At 40.9% G+C, this 22699-nt stretch overlaps 1 protein-coding gene across 2 annotated transcripts in view; it reads left to right on the top strand.

The window, feature by feature from the left end:
- LOC119742986 (poly [ADP-ribose] polymerase tankyrase-like) overlaps window positions 1-22699 on the top strand; it is a 72595-nt gene that overhangs the window by 15875 nt on the left and 34021 nt on the right. For both annotated transcript variants that reach the window (XM_038219282.1, XM_038219283.1), the window contains exons 15-32: window positions 443-599; window positions 1278-1486; window positions 2575-2796; window positions 4557-4598; window positions 5701-5826; window positions 7183-7338; window positions 8953-9105; window positions 10073-10153; window positions 11969-12007; window positions 12689-12764; window positions 13686-13846; window positions 14860-14939; window positions 16108-16220; window positions 17074-17305; window positions 18195-18354; window positions 18823-18899; window positions 19668-19926; window positions 22095-22253. In XM_038219282.1, the coding sequence (XP_038075210.1) occupies window positions 443-599; window positions 1278-1486; window positions 2575-2796; window positions 4557-4598; window positions 5701-5826; window positions 7183-7338; window positions 8953-9105; window positions 10073-10153; window positions 11969-12007; window positions 12689-12764; window positions 13686-13846; window positions 14860-14939; window positions 16108-16220; window positions 17074-17305; window positions 18195-18354; window positions 18823-18899; window positions 19668-19926; window positions 22095-22253 (2502 nt within the window). The remainder of the gene's footprint in view (window positions 1-442; window positions 600-1277; window positions 1487-2574; window positions 2797-4556; window positions 4599-5700; window positions 5827-7182; window positions 7339-8952; window positions 9106-10072; window positions 10154-11968; window positions 12008-12688; window positions 12765-13685; window positions 13847-14859; window positions 14940-16107; window positions 16221-17073; window positions 17306-18194; window positions 18355-18822; window positions 18900-19667; window positions 19927-22094; window positions 22254-22699) is intronic.

Below are 22699 nucleotides of genomic sequence, written 5' to 3'. Positions count from 1 at the left end.
ACGAGAAAGTTTGTCGGATACTTTTAGTGCCGATGAGCTCTTCGTGTGTGCACAGACCGTGACTGGCCTTTTGTTGTATAAGAACGCGTTCGGAACGGGATGCCGTGAGCACGCGTGCGAACGGGAGGTAGATGTAACAAAAGGCCCCGTTCCTAGCGTGCGCACGCGTTCGAACGGTTAATTTATTTATGACGCCTCGCCTTATGTAGGCTGGGCGCTCTTAACTGTTGAAAACAGTCACTTGATTGATTTTGACTGAAAGGACTACTTGGCACAGAATGTATGTTTGCATAGGAGGGTGAATGTTGGGATTCAATGTTTTTATCTGTTGCTATTTGAAAGAAATCACATTTTTTTATTGTGATTTTGGAATCATTTCTAGAGGACTGTGGTAGAGCCCAAGCATCATTAACGTTCTGTTTTGTTTTTGCATTCATTGAAGGAGTGCGTGAAGAGCTTGATCAAGCACGGTGCTGACATCGAGGCCGTGACGTCGGCCTCAACCAATAGGCTCACCCCGCTCATGGTTGCTGCCCAGTCTGGCCACTTCCAAGTCGCCAAAGCTCTGATCGACGTCAAGGCCATCATTGCCAAAAAGGGTATTTTATTCAAATTGCTGTCTCTCGTTCCCTCCTTGACCCTACTCTTTTACACCCTCCAAAACTCTTCAGTATGAAACGGAGCAATTTATAGACTTTGGGGAATTGTAAGTTCAGAGAATCAGTCTAGCAGGCTTGTACCCCTTCACAGGTGTGTAATCAACTGCAAAGAAAACGCGGAATAACTAATTATGACAGATTAGGAGCAGTTTTTGAAAAAAGCCAATTTTCTCCAACACTGGTCCACCGACCAGCATTGGAATTTAATCCTGTTTTTCCTGAAAATGACAGCACACCAGGAGCCACGATTTTACAGGATGCTTTAAACTTTCATTCCCTAACAATCCAGTATGGTATTTTGTGATAATTTGATCATTTCGTTTTGTGAGGTTTGCAAATGTATCTTCCCTTTAAGGAAACAAGCATAAAATTTCAACAGGCCCTGAAATACCCTTGAGATGGCCCACAAAATTATTAAAGTGAATGAAAATCGCACCTAGAGGTTCTTTTTAAGATTTCAAGTTTAGCCCTTATTACTTTTAGTAAATATTAACCTTGATTCAGACAAATTGCATTATTACCTGCACGGCAACATAAAAGGAACCCTTAAGGAACCTTTTTATAGTTTTAAGTGAACTGTGTAAATTGTTGGATCATCTTCATTTTTGTACTTGGCAGATAAGATCAAGCGTACCGCCCTGATGCTCGCCTGCATGAACGGCCACTATCCAGTAGCTACTCTACTCCTAAGGAAAGGAGCTGACCCTAATGACAAGGACTCGTCAGGAAACACTCCCGTTCACTATGCTGCTGCCTACGGCTGGTGGCATTGCCTCAAACTACTGCTCAAAGCTGGCGGCGACCCCAACATCCTCAATGACTGGAAGGTGAGTTGGAGTTTAGATCCCTTGACGTAAACATGCTTTTTTTTTGTAAGGTAGTGAAGCTGTAAGAGTCAAGAGATTTGTTTTTTTCCAATCCAAAAACGTGAAGATGTTACTCATGATTTTTAGTAGTTACGTTTCACTCCTAAACTAGGAGCTTCGTCAGACTGGCAACCATGTCCAATTCTCAACTGCCTTTTCTTACCCTTTCTTGGTCGTCATAGAGGGCGTTGTGGGCGTGGCTTGGACTAGTTGGTCATAGATGTTATGGAGCTCGTATGCCCCGTCGTCTTTATTGAGAGTGTTCTCCCCCTACATCTGATCCATACAGAACACTCTCAATAAAGATGACGGGGCATGCAAGCTCCATAATATCTATGACCAACTAGTCCAAACCACGCCCTTGGTCTGATCTGCTTTTGTGGACATTAGTTGTTTGTTTTCGTGTGTTGTATTCCTGCCTATTTCCCAACTCTAGCTAAAGTTTGGTGTATACATGGAACAATGTTAGATAGAAAAGTAAGAAAGTTCATTGTCTCTCCTTTCTCTTGACAAACTTAAGTTATCCTCAAGTGAGAGATACAACAAAATGTGTGAAATTACATTTCTTAGCATTATTGATAAAAATATCAGTACAACTTGTAATCCTAACTCCCTAGGCATTTTTGCTGGGATGCAACCTCAATCCTGCAAAATCCTCTAACTGCCTCCATATAAAAATTGCATACAGCCTCAATCCTCCAAATTGTTTTGTTATTTGTTGAATGTGGTCCTTGGAGGGGTGACCACTGCCTAAATCCTGCAAAAATTGTCCAGCAATCACTGCCAATGTGTTTAGGCATAGCCAGTGACATTCGGGAGACATGTGGAGGATTTCAAATATAATCTAGGCCTAAATTTATGCACAGCTGAGCATAAACAACACAAAGTCCGGCTCAAGATCTTGACACATTGCATCCATCCTCCAAAATGAGCTGCACGTTTTTACCATATAGCCTCAATCCTGCAAAATCCTCCGTTTTGCAAAGAGGATTTGGGAAGGTTAGGCGAAACTTTATCGGCATTGAATTACCAGCATTGTTTTTGTCCAGACCCCGCCTTTAGGTGTGGCCTTGATGAAGGGACACACCGGCTGTGCTGATCTCTTACTGGAACAGCCAGGGGTCAGTCTCAACTTCAGGAATGACAGTGGAGCTACTCTAGTCATGCTGACTGCTGCCAGCCCAATGACCAAGTACATGGTAGAACAGATGAAGTACCTGATTAAGAAGAAAGCTGACCTCACACTGGTGGATATTGATGACAGAAATGCTGTGAGTAGAACCTTTTACTGTCCAGGCACTTTAGAGGTAGAGAATATCATTTGCAGCTATTCAGAATCTAACTGATGAAATTATTATATAAAAGCATACTTGGTTTAAAGATAGTAATGGCACTAAACTCCCTGTGAAGTTATTCTTTTTGGCATGCTGTCATTTGAAGAAAACAACAAAAAGAAGGTCATTTCTGAAGATGCGTCTAAAGACGCTTTTTTTTTTGGAAATTTGCGTTAGTGGTTCGTTTTCAATTTGGCGAAGCCGTGAATGGGTGCACACAAACGTTTAAAGAAGGCACACGTGAGCAGTTGCTATATTTTTTCAGTTCAGCGTGTAACATTGTGTAGCTGAACTTCAATCGGCTGAATGAGAATGTGTCCCGGGCGCTGATTTCGAGCGCAATTCAAAACATGACTCAAAAAGAAGCATGAGTTGTAGTCAGGGGTTCATTTCATGATGCTGCTGAGCGTAAAAATTTGGTAAGCGCAGAATACATTTGCCATGCAATATCAGGTGACCAAGCAAAATGCCATCAGGGCCCAATTTCATGGCGCTGCTTAACAGCTGATTTTGTGCTAATAGTGCCTCCGTCTTTTTCATGGAGACCGTAATCAGTAAGCGCAGCAAAAGCATGTTTAAACCTTGTGGAAAAAATTGCTTAAATCAGTGACGTAACAATAGACAGCTCCATGCGCGCGCATGTGTGAGCACGTCCGTGCCATGAAGTAGTGCTTAAGCAGCAGCATGATTTTCTGCTATAGTAATCACAACTTTTCTGCTAACTGTTAAGCAGCGCTATTATATTTGGCCCAGATGTCTACTGCTTGTTTCTGGGTCTCGGCTAAGCAAAATTTTCTGCTTAGTATCTCCATGAATTGGACTACGTTCCTTGCAAGTAATGGCAAGTCCATCACAAGTCCATCACAAACTCATTACAAGTCCATCACAAACCAATCACAAGTCCATCACAAACCCATCACAAGTCCATCACAAACCCATCACAAGTCCATCACAGACCCACCACAAGTCCATCGCAAACCCATCACAAGTCCATCACAAACCCATCACAAGTCCATCACAAACCCATCACAAGTCCATCACAAACCCATCACAAGTCAATCACAAACCCACCACAAGTCCATCGCAAACCCATCACAAGTCCATCACAAACCCATCACAAGTCCATCACAAACCCATCACAAGTCCATCTCAAGTTCCTCCAGTTTCTAGTCAAGTTGATAACTCTTCAAATGAACTGTGTCACAGACATTTCTTTGTTGTTGTTCACCCGTGTTATTGTGATGTGACTCGTAATTTGTCTTATGATTGGGTTGACTACAACAACAACCTTTTACTGAAGAGCACAAGCCGTTGCATTTTAGCGTAGGTATTGCATGAACGGCAGCAACGGCTTCGGTTTGTCACCATATGGGTCATTCTATAAATTTGGGGTCCACTTTTTTTCCTGTCCCTGTTACATCTGACATCTATGATTGTATAATTCTGATGCACTCCTTAATGCAGTCATCCTCCAAGAGTGATTGTGAATAGCAAACTACCTACTCAACAAATAAACAATCATTTGAAGTCATTCTTAAAGATGCTTGAATGGCAAATAACAAAGTACCAAGGTAACAGGGACGGGAAAAATGTCACACTTTGGACCCCAAATTTATTTTAAGAGCCCATTATAGCTTAGTACATATTTCAAGCATGATTGATAGATTTTTTTTGTTTTGTGTTTTTTCCTGCAACAGCTTCACTACTTGGCTGCCGGTGGGATGCCTGATCGAGGTGATGTAAGTATCTCTCAGAATGTGGACACAAAAAAACTTACAGATCTTCGTCAGTGATGGCCAAAATAAAATGTTTAGCATTAACAACATTGGTATCGTCTCTTATGCAACCTCAAACACATCCAAAAATAAAGGCAAGGCAATGCATTTGGTTGTTGGTATTTCCTCATGATTTTGCACGGCAAAGTGTAGTATGCACATGTATCTTGAATATGGAATTCGTACTTCTCAAAAACTCCCATATCTTAATTCTCAGGGTTTCACAAATCTTCACGAAGTGAAAACTCTTAAAGCTATAGTCCATCATTTGCAGCTATCCGAAAAGTAACTGGCGTAATTATTGTTGAAAAACTAACTTGGTTGAAAGATAGTAAGGAGACTAAACTCCCTGTGAATTTATTCTTTCTGGGAAGCTGTCATTTTGAAGTAATCAACGAAAGAAGGCATTTCCAACGGTGATTCTTAAGAAGCACCGTAGGAAAATTTAAATTAGTAGTTCGTTTTGTTATTCAGCGCAGCGCGCACAAGTATTCGAACGACGCACACGCGCGCGCGGTTGTTATAATTCGTCGGATCAGTGCGCGACGTCGCGTATAGTTGCAATTCAAAACAATTCAAAACATGATTCAGCAACTTTTGATTTGAAATTGAGATCTTAGAATGCTGTTTTTCTCGGAATGTACAGCTGAAGCTTAGCTGAAACTTCATCAGGTTAGTTGCTCAGTATCCTTCATTAGATTTTGAACTCTTTTGTTGCTTCAAACGAACAAAATGCACAAATTACAAATGATGGACTCTACCTTTAAGCCCTAAGTCTGTGGCACTTTTTCGAAGAAGCTTTTCAAAATTCTCCACTATGTAAGAAAGCAGCAACACCATTGAACATCATACAGTCAAGGGTTATCAACAAGACAAAAACCCTATTTCCCCCATAGATTTTGATACATCCAAAAAAGGAAAATTAGGTGTATTTTGGTGGGAATATAACATGCAAGTTAAAAATTTAGTAACGGAAAAAAAAAAATTGAATTTTTTGAAGCGCAGAGGGAACGCAACTTTAAGAAGATTATTGTACAACTCTTTTGTCATACATTTATCTTTGTAGGAAGCAGAGAAAGAAGCTCAGAAGAATGCTATACTGGACGTAGCCAAGCTACTGATGGAGAAAGGCTGTGATGCCACGGTCAAGGACAAGGAGGGCAAGACACCCATTAACCTGGCCCTGCAGCAGGTACACTGGAGCAATCATTGAATAGCCTGGATATCTGACATGGGGGGTTTTAACATGTCAGGGGGCACATGATAGCTGAGAATGCCTTCCCTTGATACTTGCCGAGTGATGTGGGACATGGCGTTTTTCCATTACTCCCAGCCATTCTGGAAATTTACTTTACTTTACTTTATTTTCCACACAAACGTTACAAAATGATTAAAATGTGGGTTAATATTTAAAGCTACAGTCCATCATTTGTAATGTGTGCATTTTGTTCGTTTTGAAGCAACAAAAGAGTTCAAAATCTAATGAAGGATACTGAGCAACTAACCTGATGAAGTCTCAGCTAAGCTTCAGCTGTACATTCCGAGAAAAACAGCATTCTAAGATCTCAATTTCAAATCAAAAGTTACTGAATCATGTTTTGAATTGTTTTGAATTGCAGCTATACGCGACGTTGCGCACTGATCCGACGAATTATAACAACCGCGCGCGCGTGTGCGTCGTTCCAATACTTGTGCGCGCTGTGCTGATTAACAAAACGAACTACTAATTTAAATTTTCCTACGGTGCGTCTTAAGAATCACCGTTGGAAATGCCTTCTTTCGTTGATTACTTCAAAATGACAGCTTCCCAGAAAGAATAATTTCACAGGGAGTTTAGTTCCCTTACTATCTTTCAACCAAGTTTGTTTTTCAGGATGGCTGCAAATGATGGACTATAGCTTTAACTATAATAGATGAATAAGGGAAAGTTTAAAAATAAGTTTTCATTTTACCAGTCAGGGAAAACTAAGGGAATTGAAACTAAGGGAATTTGGAAAAACTCCACAAAACAGGGAAATTCAAGAAAATTTGATGGTGATCTAGAAGGGAAAGGTTTTTCAGAGAAAACGGTAACATCAGACTATACAGCGACACTGTGCATATGCTGCCAGGCTGGTCATTTGTCTGCTCCCTTACATATTGCGCTAATTCAAAAGCGTTTACAGGTTCCAGATACACGACCATCGTTCCCTCAGTCTGGCTTCCAGACGCACAGTTACAAAATTACAACACCATCTGCAATTGGTGCCTGACTAAATTTAGTGCAAAATATATGGGAGCCCAGAGAGGTCACATAAAGCTTATACATACTGACCAGAAACCAGATACTTTTTTGTGGGTGCTTAAGGGGTATCAGATAAGAGTTTCTCAATGTGGTGCCATAAGCAGTACTTGTAAAGGTGCTAGAAAAGCATATTCTTTTCATGTTGAACACCAGCATCTCAAAATAAGTTACAATTGTTTTTTCCATTATTTTTTTTGGGGGGGAGATGGAGCTCAACATTTTTTATATCTGTGTGTTTTTGCAATTTATTGATTTATTTTGCAGGATAATTTCTGCATGGAGCTGGTGCAATTGTTCTTGGACAAAGGTTGTAGCTTATCCCTGGATGTGGCAGGGGATGGCGACAATGCACTGCACATCATGGCCACCCGCTGCACCCACAACGACCTGGGTGTGCTACTCCCAACCATCGCCAAAACGGTAAGCATTGGGGTTTGCATTCCGTTGTTTCAGCATGTGTTTAGTCTTGGTGCGAGATGTTCTTAGTGGGGTAATTTACGATAGAAGGTACAGCTTTTGTACCGCGCAGCTGCATGAATTTCGCATATTGTCCCGATAGAGGGCTTTCTGTTCCCATCTACCAACCTGACTCGCTAGACAAACTGCGCTCAAGGAACGTCTTTGGAATCTCGCACTGGAGTAGGGCGTGACCTAATATGCATAATTTAACAGGAATAATAGCGCATGCGCACTGGTGGAAACAAAAACAATGGTTGGAAAACTGTTAATCGGGTAACATACTGATGGCACGAGATTCCCCAGGCTTCCTTTGCTGCTTGTGTTGGCTTGTGTAAAGGGCGCCCACTTTGGTGGATCGCTGGGTAGTCCACTTACCCGGGCACGCTGAAACACCACACCGCAAAGGATGTCTAAGAACCAAGACTAGCATTTATTCGGTTCTTCGTTCAGTGAAGAAATAGTGTATTGTTGCCAAGCACATAAGTCTTCCTCAGTCACTCACAAGTCATACGTTAAGTTCACAAGCTGTTCATATGAAATGTGACAGAGGCATTCCTTATTGTAACAATGTGGTTCGCGGGCGACACCATGTGAAAAGAAATCTCCTCTGTGTAGAAGTGTTGGTTCTAAAAGAACAGGTTGTGAGAGTGCTATGTCAATATGTGACCTGTTCTGTCAAAAAAGCAGACGCTTCTGTTCACAGGTTGAAATTAAGATAGGGCCAAAAAAATGATGTTGGGGATGATTTTTTTGGATTTCTTAATTTTTGCATATTTGTAATCCTGAACATGTCTTAAATATAATAATATATATAGTTTGAAACCCTAATTTGAACTCTAAGTATAGTATTTTTGATGATTTGTTAAGGTATATCAGTTAAAGAAAAGTCACTTGAAACAGGTCTTAAAATAGACCCCAACTTATAACTGCCGTTTCTCCGTTTTTTACTTTTCGACACGATTAACTTCAAAATAGCATAACTTTGCCCAGGAATGACCGGTTTCAAAATTAAACCACCTATTAAAAGGAAAAAGTACATATTTTAACAATAAGCAAAAATCTCATTTTTGACTTTTTGCCCAGAAAAGTCTGATTTTGACATATTATTTCAGACAGTATGTACCCTGTCCATCCACATGAGAATGCATTCCTTTGTAACCCTAACCCTGCCAGACGCAGCACAGTGCATCAGGTGGAAAAGTCTGATGCACTTTGATGCATTCAGCTACCAACACCAGTGCATCAATGGCCAGTACTGAAACATTGAGAGCTAGTCCTATTCAACAATGCCACAGTTGTATCCTGCTGCATTCGGTGACCACAGACTCTGAGGCACTTTGGCCTTGAGACTTTTGGCCTGATGGATCTTGCTGCACTGGGCAGGCTTGTCACTTGGACAAGTGTTGCATGTTGCTGCGTTTGGCAGGGTTTCTACTTCAAAACATACCTGTGATTTAACTTGTGATTTGAATTGTGACAAACTTTTGTTTACATCAGATTACAACTTTGCAAGAAAAAATAGTGGGGATTCCATTTTGCAAGGTTGCATTAAAGTCTCGTTATCTGCTCTAACAGTTTGACAAACAGCCCGAAGAACCAATGGAGGAGGACGATGACTCTGAGGAGCCAGCCAAGAAGAAGAAGGTTATATCCTTAGAGGAGGCGGCCAAAACAGTTGATAAACACGGTCAAACTCCACTACTCAGATGCATCATTGCTAATTTTCAAGTAGGTAGCAAGTATTTGAGACTTGATTTTGGAGTTGGTTTTTTTGTGAGCATCTTCCCCCTATAAGGGAGATGTACGTTTTGCTGTAGCTTTTTATGAGAGTCGCCCATCACAAGGTCCTATTTAAGGGCCACTCAAGGTGAGGGCTACACAAAGAAGGAATAGAAAAGGAAATCTGAGAGAAAGAAAAAAATACTTTATGTACAAAGATAAGTATTGAAGTTATGCTTGAACTGGGACAGTTGAAAATCAACTGGAAAACAAGACACAGGTAAGGAGTTCCTTAGCGAGGCAGTGTGTAGGAAGAAACTGGAGGAATACTTCCTGGCTTTTGCGGGATTTTGCTGACGGGTCCAGCCCCACAATATTTGCAAACACCAGGTCAACAAAGCTGTGAAGCATCTATTTGTAATTTCCTTTTCAACTCTTCTAGGGGGATGGAAGCATGTCTCCCCACTTAAATACGCCTCTGCATTCCAATCAATGCTTTTGCCCTCTCCAGGAAAAAAAAGTTTATAAGTACTGTGTACTCACAGCTGTTCGAGAGCTTGTGTGCAAAATTACACAAGCTGTTTAGGTGAGACTCATATCCTCGTCCTCATGGTTGCTAGTGCAGGTGCATTACAGGTTCACAACAATTTGACAACTTTAAATGGTTCTGAATTGAGGATAATAGATACTTAAGAATTAACAGATGAAGTCTTTTTGTGTTTTAGTAGTTTACTGAGACTTTGGACCGAAAAAGAAACCCTTGTGTCCTCGCCCACCGTACAAAAACACACCTTTGTTGCTGTGATGTCCAAAATTCACAGTACAAAACTTCAAGACTTGTGTGTCTGTCAATGTTTTTATCACCAGTCTTATCACCCAAATGCTTGAAGGAAGTTGCTCAAGATTCTTTTGGGAGAAGATGTCTGAATCTAGTGTTTTATTCACATTTTGTTTCTGTTTTTGATTCCCTACAAAGCCGAAGACTAAAGTGCCAGTCCATCACAGAGGATTTGGATACAGAGCACCTCAGATGTCAAGAAGAACACCTCAGATAAAGGTGAGGATCTTCTTTTCTACCTTATTTTTGCCGAATATTGCTGTTAATTAATTTTCCCGTTTTGGTTTATTTGTTCCTATATAAGTATATTTCTTTGATTTCTCTCATTGTACATGCCTTTTGATTTCAATTCAAGCTTATGATTGAATAGAAATAAATGTTGCAGTGAATTGTATTGAATTGGATCTGTTATTGTCATCACAAATCACACCAGGTACTTTTAAGTACTTTGAAAAAAGTGGAAAAGACCCCCCCCCCCCAAAAAAAAAGCAAAGACGGTTTGTCAGTATGTGAGATTTGCAATCACTCGTTGAATAAAATGCAAGCTGAGCCATGGTCTATAACATTGAGCAGATTCGCTGATTAGTTATGAAAGACAATCGCATCTTGACCTCTAGGTTTTGACCAATCAGCGGGCGCTTTCTTCGGTCATTGACCCGTTGTCTTGCATAGACATGGATAAATAAAAAACCTAGACACAGCAACAAAGGCTGTGTCACGCGCTCTTTATTGTGTTAGGCTATACACGCCCGGCTGTTGTATAACAAAACACTGCATTCAAATTGACTAATCAAACATTTAGTCCTGATTTGGGAATGAAATGACGTCACGATTTAGTAAAGTCAACTCCGAATGGCTGAGGCGCGAGATCGTATAAACTGCATGCTTTGATATATCAGACGTTAGACAGGAGTCTGGGCTCCTGGATAACGGGTGATACTCACGACTACTATTTCCCAGCCCAAAGGATGAAATAAATCATACAAAAACCGGCTGATAAATTGTCCAACGAAGTACGACCGTGTGGCACTGTCTACCACTGATTTATTTGCAACCTGAGTGTAACTATACCAAGAAAAACGATCGATATCAGCTGTCACTAAAAAAATTAAGAGTCTCAAAGGTTAAAAATTGTCAACTTCTGCGCTATGAAGGAACTTGTTCCCAACAGGTGGGAATCAATCACAGTCAATGTGTGTGTGGTTACGACATCCAGATCATCTATTTTTCTTGTGTAACCTATCGGCATGATCAGCTTGTGGAATAGTTTCATGATCATTGTGCGCCGCCATTTCAAACAAGTCATGTGGTAGCCTCTGTTCCACGGGTTCATTGTCGCGTTGTGGTTGACACGAGCATGGTTGCCACTGTTCTGTGTCAAGATGCCGCTTGTGCCACGATAATCACACCGTTTCTTAGTTTTGTGTTTAGCTACCGACGGTTCCGCCCAGTGCAACCAAATTGCAGGTCGATCTGAGGCCGGCTTAAGGTTTTGCCGACTCTTCTGGTTTTTGTTTTCCTGCCATGCACATTTTGTGCTTTTATTACTGCCATGATAATCAATCTTTAACTGGTATTTGCAACTTGTCTGTGTTCTTCGACAAAGTTTATCGTTTCTCCTCTTGCAATTTTTAACTTGTATGTTCTATTTCAAAGAAAAAAGTTTTGGTTGGCTACAACTATTAAAAAAGGCAATTAATTTGGATTTGCCCTTTGACAATAAACGGATTGGTCGTGCAAGTAGAACCCCAGTCCCTTCATTATCGATACTGACAAGGAGTAGTGGACTAGTCTACCATGCAAGAACTGAGCGATTGTCAGGCCGCTAATAATATAAAACTTGTCAGCAGTTATTCCATATAAGCATCATTATATGGATTGGGTCCACTTTGTTCCTGTCTTTATTATATCTGACATGTATGAATTTTGTTAATCATACATGCAATCCTGTTTTGTTCTACCGATTGCTTTTTAATTGCTGAACATTTTTAAACGGCCATAATTATCAGGTTTTTTCTCTTTTCTGCATTACAGGATGGAAAGACCTTGCAGAATTTCCTCAGCATGTTCAAAGTAAGCTAACATACTAACCACCTTAAGTAAAATCTCAGACATTTGATAAGGCACCTGACCTGACAAAGAAATGTTATCATCATATTCAAGTAACAGGCATGTAACTTTTCCTTGGATCCGCTGATATCCTCGTTTTTTACTTCTCATGAATGTCATTACAAATTGTAAAGTACTGTACAACCTCTTGTGTGGTTTGGAGTTTCCTCGTTTTTCTAAATTCCCAGTGGCATGCCTGAGTATACTTTGGAAAAAAATCACTGTATATGTGAAGTGTTCTGGCAAAATGCGACAGAACTGGGCAGCGGTGAAAATGAGGGTTTGTTGGTTTTAAGATAATGGCAAAATAGCATGTACAGTTGAGGCTAAAAGTCTGCATACACCTGCACCAAACATAAACTATTAATAGTGTTAAACCCAACTGGTTCCAAGAACCGATATTGAAAAAAAGTACTCATTTGTCACACAAACATTAGACCCAAATCAGGTTTTGAAATAGCTTTATTGGGCCTTTTTGGAAAATGTGCTCATTGATGTGTACATAGATTAGAATTTTACATACCCTTTTTTTATTATCGTCAAAGGGATGAGTTTGGTTTGAATCTTCCCTCCATCTTCTCCTTTCACTGAGTCCTTCAAACCGTACCTCCTTGGTATTAAACTTTTGTCTTGCTCTTTTTCTAGGCTCTTATTGAAGTTGCCAAATCAGACGTCAACGCTGTCGTAGTAAGCGGGAAGGGCAAAGACGCACAGCAATGTGGTGAGTCATTTGCTAGTAGTTGTAATTTGTACCCCTCATACATATTCATGGCCTGAACATATTGCTTTCATTTGTCAATTTACGAACCTGTCAAGAAACGATAGCTAATTCCCAGTGTGCATCATTCTCAGATGGGTATCACACAATGCATGCACAAACTACCAGCCCATCTACTGGTTACCCATACTCCCAGCTGGGCCCAATTTCATAGCACTGCTTAACAGTAAGCAGAAAAGTTGAGCTTACTATAGCAGAAAATCATGCTGCTGCTTATCACTATTTCATGCTAACGGTTGCGCGCGCATGGAGATTTCTGTTGTTACGTCATTGATTTAAGCAAAGTTTTCTTCTGGGGTTAAGCGTGCTTTTGCTGTGCTTACTGCTTAACGGTTTCCATGAAATAGATGAAGGCTCGGTAAGCACAAAGTCGGCTGTTAAGCAGCGCTATGAAATTGGGCCCTGGTCAGTAGTGACCCACTGACATCTGAGATTAACACCTCGATTCCTAGCAATGCAATAGCACCACAACAGAAACATTACACTGTTTACTGTGTATCATAAATTTACCAATCAACCACAAAGGCAAACTAACTAGGTGCATTATAATTATTTTAAAAAGTTGGAACAAAGAAATTGACTTGGAGCAGGGGTGAACCTGCGACCTACAGATTGCCGTTCCAGTGTTCAACTAACTAAGCTATCCAGCCCCATGTTTGTGGTCCCCAACTGAGCTATCCAGCAAATGTGCAAAATCAAAAAAAAGCTAGAGGGCTAGATGTTTTGATCCTGGGAGGAATTTTCTCAAGGAAGGGTCTTTGTACATAGTGTTGGATTTTTAAGGATTTAGGATACAAAAAAAAAAAAGAATTGGGTTAAAAATTATCATTGCCACCGTTGCTATATTTTTTCCCCTTGCTGTAGAGGGCGCCAGTCCACTCCACCTGTTGTCGCTGGCCAGCAATATTCCGGCCTTGACCATTCTCCTGAAGGCCAAGCCCAAGCTAGACATTCTGGATAAAGGTGGCTTTACACCCCTACAACGAGCCATACTGCACAAGAGACAAGACAGCTCCAAGCTATTGGTAGGTACATAATTGGTGACAACACTGCCGAAACAAGCCAGTTTGATTTTCCAAGTGTGCGTGCGCACAGAGTGTCCACATTGACAAATTTTATGTTTGGAACAATTACAGAGGGTACAAATGAAAACGAAGAATAGTTCATGTTCTCCAGTGATTAGGAAACTATTATAATTGACAATATTCCGTTGCTCCAACAGGGCCCAATTTCATAGAGCTGCTTAAGCAGAAAATTTGCTTAAGCACGAAAAAACATTGCTTAGTAAAATTAGGTTACCGGCCAAAACTCCATGTGATGTACATTGCTTGTAACTGGTATTTAGCTGTTGTTTACTTAGCATAACAATCGCATGGAGTTTTGGCCGGTAACCTGATTTTATTAAGCAAGACGTTTTTGTGCTTAAGCAGCTCTATGAAATTGGCCCCAGATGTGCCAATTATATTTCCGTCCGTTTTAATCTCATAAAAACTGAAGATCCTGACTTAGTTCCAGTTGCCGCCCATAGTGCTTTATCTACTGGGTTAATCCTGAACTGTAAATTGTGCACTGGAGTTGGCAACACAGCACTATCCACAGCATCTGTAAAGATTCTGTAGTAGAGTCTTTCTAAAAGGCTGCAGCCCAGACATGTTTTTCCATGCGAAGTGCCGTTGCCTCGTGGTCTTGGGCATTGCATTCGTAGTCTGCGGTTCTTTCTGCGGGTTGTGGGTTAGAGTCCAGCCTGCAGCTATGGTGCGTGTGCCCTTGGGCAAGGCACTTTGTCACTCATTGCTTCTCTCCACCCAGGAGTAAATGGGTACCTGGGAGGGCAGAGATGGTTATTGTGATTGATTGTAGCTGTTTTGCGACGAAATGGCAGCCTTGAGCTGTATGTATACTCCCCAGGGAGCTGAGATTGTATTTGGAATGTTTCAATGGCCCAATGAGCAGGGGTAATAATGATGTAAACCGCCTTTATCTTAGTAAAAAGTGCTATGTAAGTACCTGCTATTATTATTATTATCATCATATACAGATTGAAGCGGGAGCCAACGTGAACCTGTTCACAGCCAGCAAGCGTGGTGACAAGGCAACCCCACTGATTTTGGCTGCGAGGTAAAAGCTGTAAACAATATGAAGAATTGCTCACTGCTCATGAATTCCAATGTTTTCAGTGTTGGATACAACTTGAGAATCAAGCTGCTTATTTTGTTAATTTTATTTTTTGAGATTGCTCAGAATACTCGATGTTAAGTTTAATTTCAAACAAGGCATCAATATAATTTTTGTGGTAAACATCAAACCTTGGATTCATAAGATTTAACGATCAAAAAATAAAAACGAGGCAATTTTTTTTTCTTTTAACATTTTTTTTTTTTCAGCGGCCATGTCTTTGCAATTCTTATGAGCCAGTTGGTATTTAACACAAATGATGCTGACAAAGGAACCTCCAATAACCAACATTATACACAATATACCACCGGTATTATACCTAATATTCAATTACTTTCTAAAGAACATTGGACTTGATATTATTTGTACCAAGCATATCCCTTCTTGCACATGTCCAATTTCCTTGTCGAAGAATTTTGTGTATGGATTCTTGAAGTTTTTGTTTGAAAATTTTGCGTGAAAATCATTTTTGGCACATGTTCTTGTGCCTTCTGAAAGGAGGCCTTTATTTTCACAAAGTGATTGTTGATTAATCAAACCAAAAATGTTACCAAATAACGTATGTTAATAACTTTAATAACCCGAACCCTTTAGGCTTTTTTTTGCTGGGATGCCACCTCAATCCTGCAAAATCCTCCAACTGCCTCCCTGTAAAAATTGGATACAGCCTTAAATCTCCCAAATCCTCCGTTATTTCTTGAATTTTTTCATTGGAGGGGTAACCACTGCCTCAATCCTGCAAAATCCCGAAGCAGTGTGAATGATTTCAAGTAATAATCTAGGCCTAACGTATGCATGGCTCAGCATAAACAACACAAGGTGCAGCTTGTTATAAGACCTTGTTATAATGCATCCTCCAAAATCAAGTGACACAGTTTTGCCATTCAGCCTCAATCTTTCGAAATCCTCATTTCATACAAAGAGGATGTTGGAGAATTTGGGAAGATTAGGGTTAATAACCAAATAGACATTGTGGCCCATAAACTGTACCAGTTCTCTTTCTCTTTAGAATTCTTTTAGAGAAAACACTTGTAGAAAGATAAAGAATAATGAAATGAAAGCTCCTGTTTGTGATTCTACAACTTGCTGCCGTTTCACTGTTTGTGTGCAGAGCTGGCCTGCACGACCTCATTCCAATCCTGGTGGCCAAAGGAGCAGACGTCTCTGCCAAAGACAGCAAGTATGAGATGACAGCCCTGCACTGTACAACCATAGCAGGCCACGGTAGGTCTTGTCAATGCAAATAGTATCTTGGTCTTGATCTGATATTCATAAATGCCTAAGACAGTTTACCCATTCCTATTGGTCGAGAGCCTGTCACATAGCCGGTTTAAAATGGTTGGTAAAGGCCAGTTGGCTGGTCTTTAAACTTTTCCAGTGTCCCATGAAATTTAGCCTCCTGTGAAAGCCAGAGCCTTTTACTGTTTCATTGGTTGAACATTCACAATCCTCGCGTAAGCATGCGCAATACTACCAGTGAGTCAGTATTTCATAGTCCTAAATTCACACTACACTGGCACAGCTGCGTTTTGTGCCACATTGCGCAGTACGCGTGTGCCAATCTCCATATAAGGTAATGAGTTGTAGAGGGACATTCCATGATATAGAAAGAGGGATGTTTAGAAAAACATGAAGTAAAATTGTTGAACAAAATCGTTGGAAATTTATAATTTTTGACTTGTTTGACTTTTGGACCCAAAACTTTTGATTTTTATTTGACCGAAAAGGTATTTATGAAAAGGAATTTTGCGTCGGGGTTATATAAATCAAATTATAGGTTTTGCCCTTCACCGACGTTTAAACACTGTATACTCAGTGTGTTACCTCACGAGTGAAAGTTGGAAAAAATCACTCGGGTGGGACTCGAACCCACGACCTCCTGCTTTCTAGTGCAGCTGTCATACCACTCGACCAAAGTCAAAAATCATAAATGTGCAACGATTTTGTTCAACCTTATTAGCCTAGCCTTGTTAATGCTGAGCTAAGCTGTTTGTACATAAAATTAGATTTGTTGCTTTGTTGAAAAATCACTTCAATGGTCTTAAATAAAAAATCACTGAATGATCTCTCTTGACAGATGTAAACAAGGCCGTGCAGTCGGCCAGTGTCCTGATCCAGGCAGGGGCCAGTGTCAACTCGGCCGATGCCAAGCAGCGTACGCCCCTTCACTACTCCGTCAACTCAGACACTGGCAGCGCTGACACACCCACAGAGATGACGGAATTCCTGATTGAAAAGAAAGCCAACGTCTTCGTCAAGGACATACGGGGACGCCTGCCCCTCCACTATGCATTTGTGAAAATAGACCGGTACGACATCTCGGAAAAGTTGTCAAGTTTTTCACAGAAATCAAAAGTTTTACGAAGAAAGACGGCAGTTTGTTAATAGCATTTTGGGAAGGATACCCTTTACTTTGCATTTGAAAATGAAAAGAAGTTTAAATATGTTGTGAGGATTGATACCTCAAAAAATAATTTCACATTCTTCGGCAATTTATTGAATTTTTGGATAAAACATTGTAGTTTGTTTTTATTTCTTACTGCTTAAGGGTTTTAGCAACAGTTGTCTCTGCAACAGTGGGGTTGGAGAGACAATAGTTCATCATTTATCCTCTGGTTCAAAACACTAAATTTCAAAAAGTCATCCAACATTTTTGGTGCAGAATTGAGAATGGTGCCTCCTCACGTTCAAGGCACAGCAATTCTGTTGAGATTGTTTTGGTGTGCCAAGTAACTCTTTCAGCTTTCATAGCCGAATCCATCGAACCGAGTTAGAAGCAATGTGGGATGAATCCTCATGATTATGTTGCATACATTACTGAAGCGCATTCACTTTTGAGTATGGACAGCACGAGAGTCTGATCTGATCTTTGTAATGGCTTCGTATTGAGGTCACTGTAAGCGTAGTTTGTGGACTCCTTGCAAGAACAGCAGACAGTGTTTTGTGAACACAGTCGACCGACCGAATGGGAGGGAAACACCACGTGCATATACGGCGCAAAGTACACAAAAATACACCCAAAGCATCTTCGCATGAATGTCGGGCGCCGTCAGCAGTGCGTTCGAATGTCCCCCCCCCCCCCCCCCCCCCAGTGGTCCCCCCAACTCACTCTTTGTAACCGTTGAGGAGGTACTATTGTGGAGAGTACATAACTGTTGTACTACTTTTTCTTCTTCTTTTTTATTGATGTACATGCAGACACCGGGATAATACACAGACAGACCCCATTGAGATAGTGACCGTGCTCTTAGATGCCATGAAGGCACAGCAGGTGGATACCCAGGACAAGTTTGGACAGACCCCCCTGCATTGGGCTGCCTACCGGGGGGCCACCATCTCAGCTATGCATCTTGCAGAGGTAGTGAAACTGTCTTCTCATTTGCTTCTCGGCACTTTTAGAAGCAGGGTGTAGCCTTGTAGTTATGGTTTCTTACGTTCTATCGGAGGGACCCAAATTGAGCTGGAGTCTTCCGTATCAAGGGGCCGAAAAATCTCCTTAAGACATCTCCTGGAGACAAAGCTGAGGTTTTGCTGGAAAAAGTCCTTGACTTTTAAAGGCACACTAGTTGATAGTTGAGTTAGTCTAGTTGACTAGTCAAGACTAGCCTACCAAAGTTGGTCACATTGCTGGTTATCAATAGAAACATCTGTTGGGATGTACAGCAGACGATAAGGACTGTGAGTTTTGTGATGTTTTTCTGAAGTTCTTCTAGAGGGCATTTGCATTCAAATGTCTCTGCAAAAGCACCTGGTACATGTATGCAACAGTGGTTAAACTGGTTTAACCAGTGATTTTGATCAAATGTCGTTTCTGTTATTTCTACAGAGAATCAAGGACTATAACGTCAAAGACAACAACGGCAACACTCCCCTTGGAATGGCAGCCCTAGGTGGCAATGACAGGTGAGCACCAACTGAATTCTTTATAGAGGTCATTGTTAGTGTTGAATGCTCTTGGCTGGACAATTTCAACCATACCAAAATTTGGACAATGCTTGGCCACATTCAAGCCATGGTTCTAGACTGAAAATGTTGATGACTGACTGTGACATCATAGACAGCTCTATAGACACACACATAATGAGGTCTGTCCATGACTGGACAACAATACACACAAACCATGTGCTATTTTACTGATGACATCACAGTAAATATTGGTTGTGTTTCTCCTTTGTGGGAGGGGGAGGGGGCACAGGTTTTCTCCGTGTAAAGTATCAATAAATTACTCTGTCACACAAATTCTTCAAATTCTTTATTTCTCATATATTCGTCATTGTTCCAAAACTGTTTGTAGATTTTCGCTATTTCTATCTCTGTAAACCTTGAATGTCCCTGTCTAATTCGGGCGATTCACAATGCAGTGCGCCACCAAGAGTGGGACATTTGAAATTGTTAATTTTTTCGGTCAGTAGTTTCGTAAGCGTATGATTCGAGGATCTATTTGTCCTTTTCTTTTTATCAATATGGTGCTTTTGATAGGCGGCAGAACGCTATGCTCCAATCTATAACATATTAGCTCAAGTTGTCTACTGATACTCATTCAAGTTGGCCATGTTTTGTCCACCGTAAACTTGAAAAATGGACTCTCCATGGCAAACTCTCGGTGGCGCACTGCATTGTGAATCGCCCGAATTGTAATTCCTTACTTGTAATCAAACTCTCCCTACACAGTGTTGCTATCATGCTGATCCAGAAGGGAGCCAACATCAACACTACGGTCACCTACGTTCCTCCCGAACTTGAGGAGCAGAAGAACAACGCCCAGCCCAAGGCTGGATTCTGGCAGTGGAAGGCGCTAGTCAAGCCTCCTCGGGCACCCATCAAAGCTTCTTTCTTCCAAGCCGTGGTCTGGGAGGGCTGGCAGGGAGTGGTCTACCTCATGATGGATAGACTCCAGAAGTTTGGCTTGTCATACATCAATATCATCCAGGTCAGTTGAGAGTCCAGCACCCGATTTCATTAACCCTTACTCTCTGAGGGTAGTTTACTGCATGTCAGTTGGTTATGCCAATGCCCTCCAGCTGCAGTTTATTGGCAGATAGTTTTATTTAACAGTGAAGGCTCCAATTGGCAGGAGTTGGAGGCCCTGGAGGATGCCTGATACTGACCAGCTGGGGGCACTCACTTTGTTATCAGAGGACTCTCATTGTTCTCTGTGGCATGTATTGGAGTGCCTGTCCAGTTACCCTTGAAATGACATGGCAGATATTGGAGGGCCATGCAAAAAACATAGGAGATTTTCTTGAGGCACATATTGGCATGCGTTGGAGGGTCTAGTAGGGTAAGGGTTAAACTCATTGTAACTTACGATGCATCGCAGCGCTGCGATGCGTCATATCTCTACGATGCGTCGCAGCTGCAACGCGTCCTGCGATCCATTTCACAAAACACGTCGTAGGTGCGACGTGTCGTAGGTGTATTTGTAGCACAACTCGGTGACTGTTTTATGTATTTAGTCAGCGTACAGTAAATAGTCGTCTGATATTCGACAAAGAGTCCTCGGATCTCTCGAATTTTTCAAAAACGTAAAGCAAAATGGCGGACGTGTGATGCAATTTTAAATGAAATCAAGCTCTCAGTTGACTGTATAGCTACTTTGAAATTTCAACTGCAATATTCCTGGCTAATTCATAATTTTTTCTTTTTCTATTTACAACTCTACACACCTTGTCTCGGTATTGTAGTCTGGTTTATGTATTTTTATGGCATAAGGCCAAAAAAAAAAATAAGTCGGTCTCTGGTCAGCGCGCGCGTCGATTTTAATCATGCGGGTCGATCTTTTTTTTTTCCAAAATGTTCCACGGTAGCTCCAACAGTGCCCTCTATTTCCGCTCCTCCTCATTTTTTTTTACCAAAGAGCACCAAGGAATGGGAAATTGCACCAAGGCAAATGATCGAAAGCACCAAGGCAAATTATGGAGGACACCAATGTACATGAGGACACCAAAAAAGCAAAATAGTACCCACCTTGTCTGTACAATCCAAGCATGAAGAAAAAAAGAAAAAAAAGAAAAAAAAGAAAAAAGAAAAGAAAAAAGCCACGTGGCCGCGTCAAATCCGGAACTTTGGTCTGACCAGAGACCGAATATTTTTGGGGGGGGGCATAAAACTGGCTATGAACGGACTCTTCTCATTTTGCGATGACCACTAGACACGTCGTAAATTGCGACGTGTTTTAAGCCGTTGTTACGGAACTCACGACGCGTTCAACACATCGCAAGTTTTGTGAAATGGAGTATACGATGCGTCGCGAGTTGCGACGTGTTACAGCGCTTTGTGAAATTGGGTGCAGCACGTCTCCTTATAAGAAGATGATAGCTACAGTTCACAGCATCTCCACTGTAATGATGAAATTCTTCATGATATGACTGAAGCCACATTACTAACGTCACGATACGATAAGCATCACAAGACATATCCTACTTAAGTGGCAATAGTTATGGCAGCTGTTTGACATTGTTGTGTTCTCTTACAAGTTCTACACATTGTGTGTATAATCCTCAGGTTATTTCTTCTAATGTTTGCGCCTTTGTGAAACCACTTCAGCTTCTTATTTATCCTCAAACTTAATTTTGAAAATACATTTCCAAATGGTTTAATTTTTTGTTTAGCAATTACAAGATTTAAATACCACATATTCGGACTGCTAGTGCTGAAAATAGTCCGTGTGCTGCGTATAATTTTATAACTGTATTGTGTGACAGATTTTTGATACCATGATTCTTTATGGTCTTATATCTGAAGTACCTGCAGAGTGGTGATTTGAAACCTGATTCCCAACGGTTAAAATTGCAGAAAGAACATTGCATCCTGACGCCACTTTTTTCATCATAAATTATCTCAATAAAGGACACTCATTGCAAATTTGTTGCAAAGACATGAATCTGGGACTGAGAAACATTTCCAATTTTGTTCGAAAATACTTGAAAATTCACTTGACTCTCCATAGACTTTGTTACACAACCAAAAAAGTGGCGTCTGGATACTACATTCTTTCCAAAATTGCTCAAGGTTGCTCGAAGTAGAAATATGAAGGGGCATTGATGCTGTAAAGCTGTTACTAAAATTGTTCTCCAACTTTTACTGTTGTCTTTGCAGGCTATCCTGGAGGCTCAGAAATTCCAGTTGGCCAGCACAATGATCCGCAAGCAGCGAGATGCCCCGAAACTGCAACAGACCAATCGTAGAGCTCGTAGCTTACTGCATCTGCTATCAATGCATGCCGTCTCATCCAATTGGTCAAGCCTCTATGAACAGGTGAGTAACCTTGTGTCCTTCAGATTTTGTCAAATGTATCTCAATATTATCATTTTATTTTTTCAAATGTAAAAACTTGCAAACCATATCACCCTACACCCCCCCACCCCCCCCCCCCAAAAAAAAAAATCATTCTGTGGTCACTGGAGCAGACTTTTAGCTACAAGCCTTGAAGCAAATCTTGAAATCAATGGGATCTGTCAACATGTGTAAATTTTCATCGGAATATCGAACTGAGTGAATTATCTTAATGGAAAGCCAAGTATGTTCTTTCATAGACATAAGAAAAGTTATTTAGTGGAAAAAAGTTTTTAAGAATCATTTTGTGGGATCTCGAACGTATGTCAGAGCTTGGACTTAAACCTCAAACCTGTTGTCTATCACTTGGGAACTCTATTCGCTGAGCTATCTAGCACTTTCAAAGGCATTTTCTTGGTACCTGGTGG

This window comes from Patiria miniata, unplaced genomic scaffold, assembly GCF_015706575.1.
Source record: "Patiria miniata isolate m_02_andy unplaced genomic scaffold, ASM1570657v1 HiC_scaffold_6, whole genome shotgun sequence".
NCBI lineage: Eukaryota > Metazoa > Echinodermata > Asteroidea > Valvatida > Asterinidae > Patiria > Patiria miniata.
This window is presented reverse-complemented; position numbering and strand designations above follow the sequence as displayed.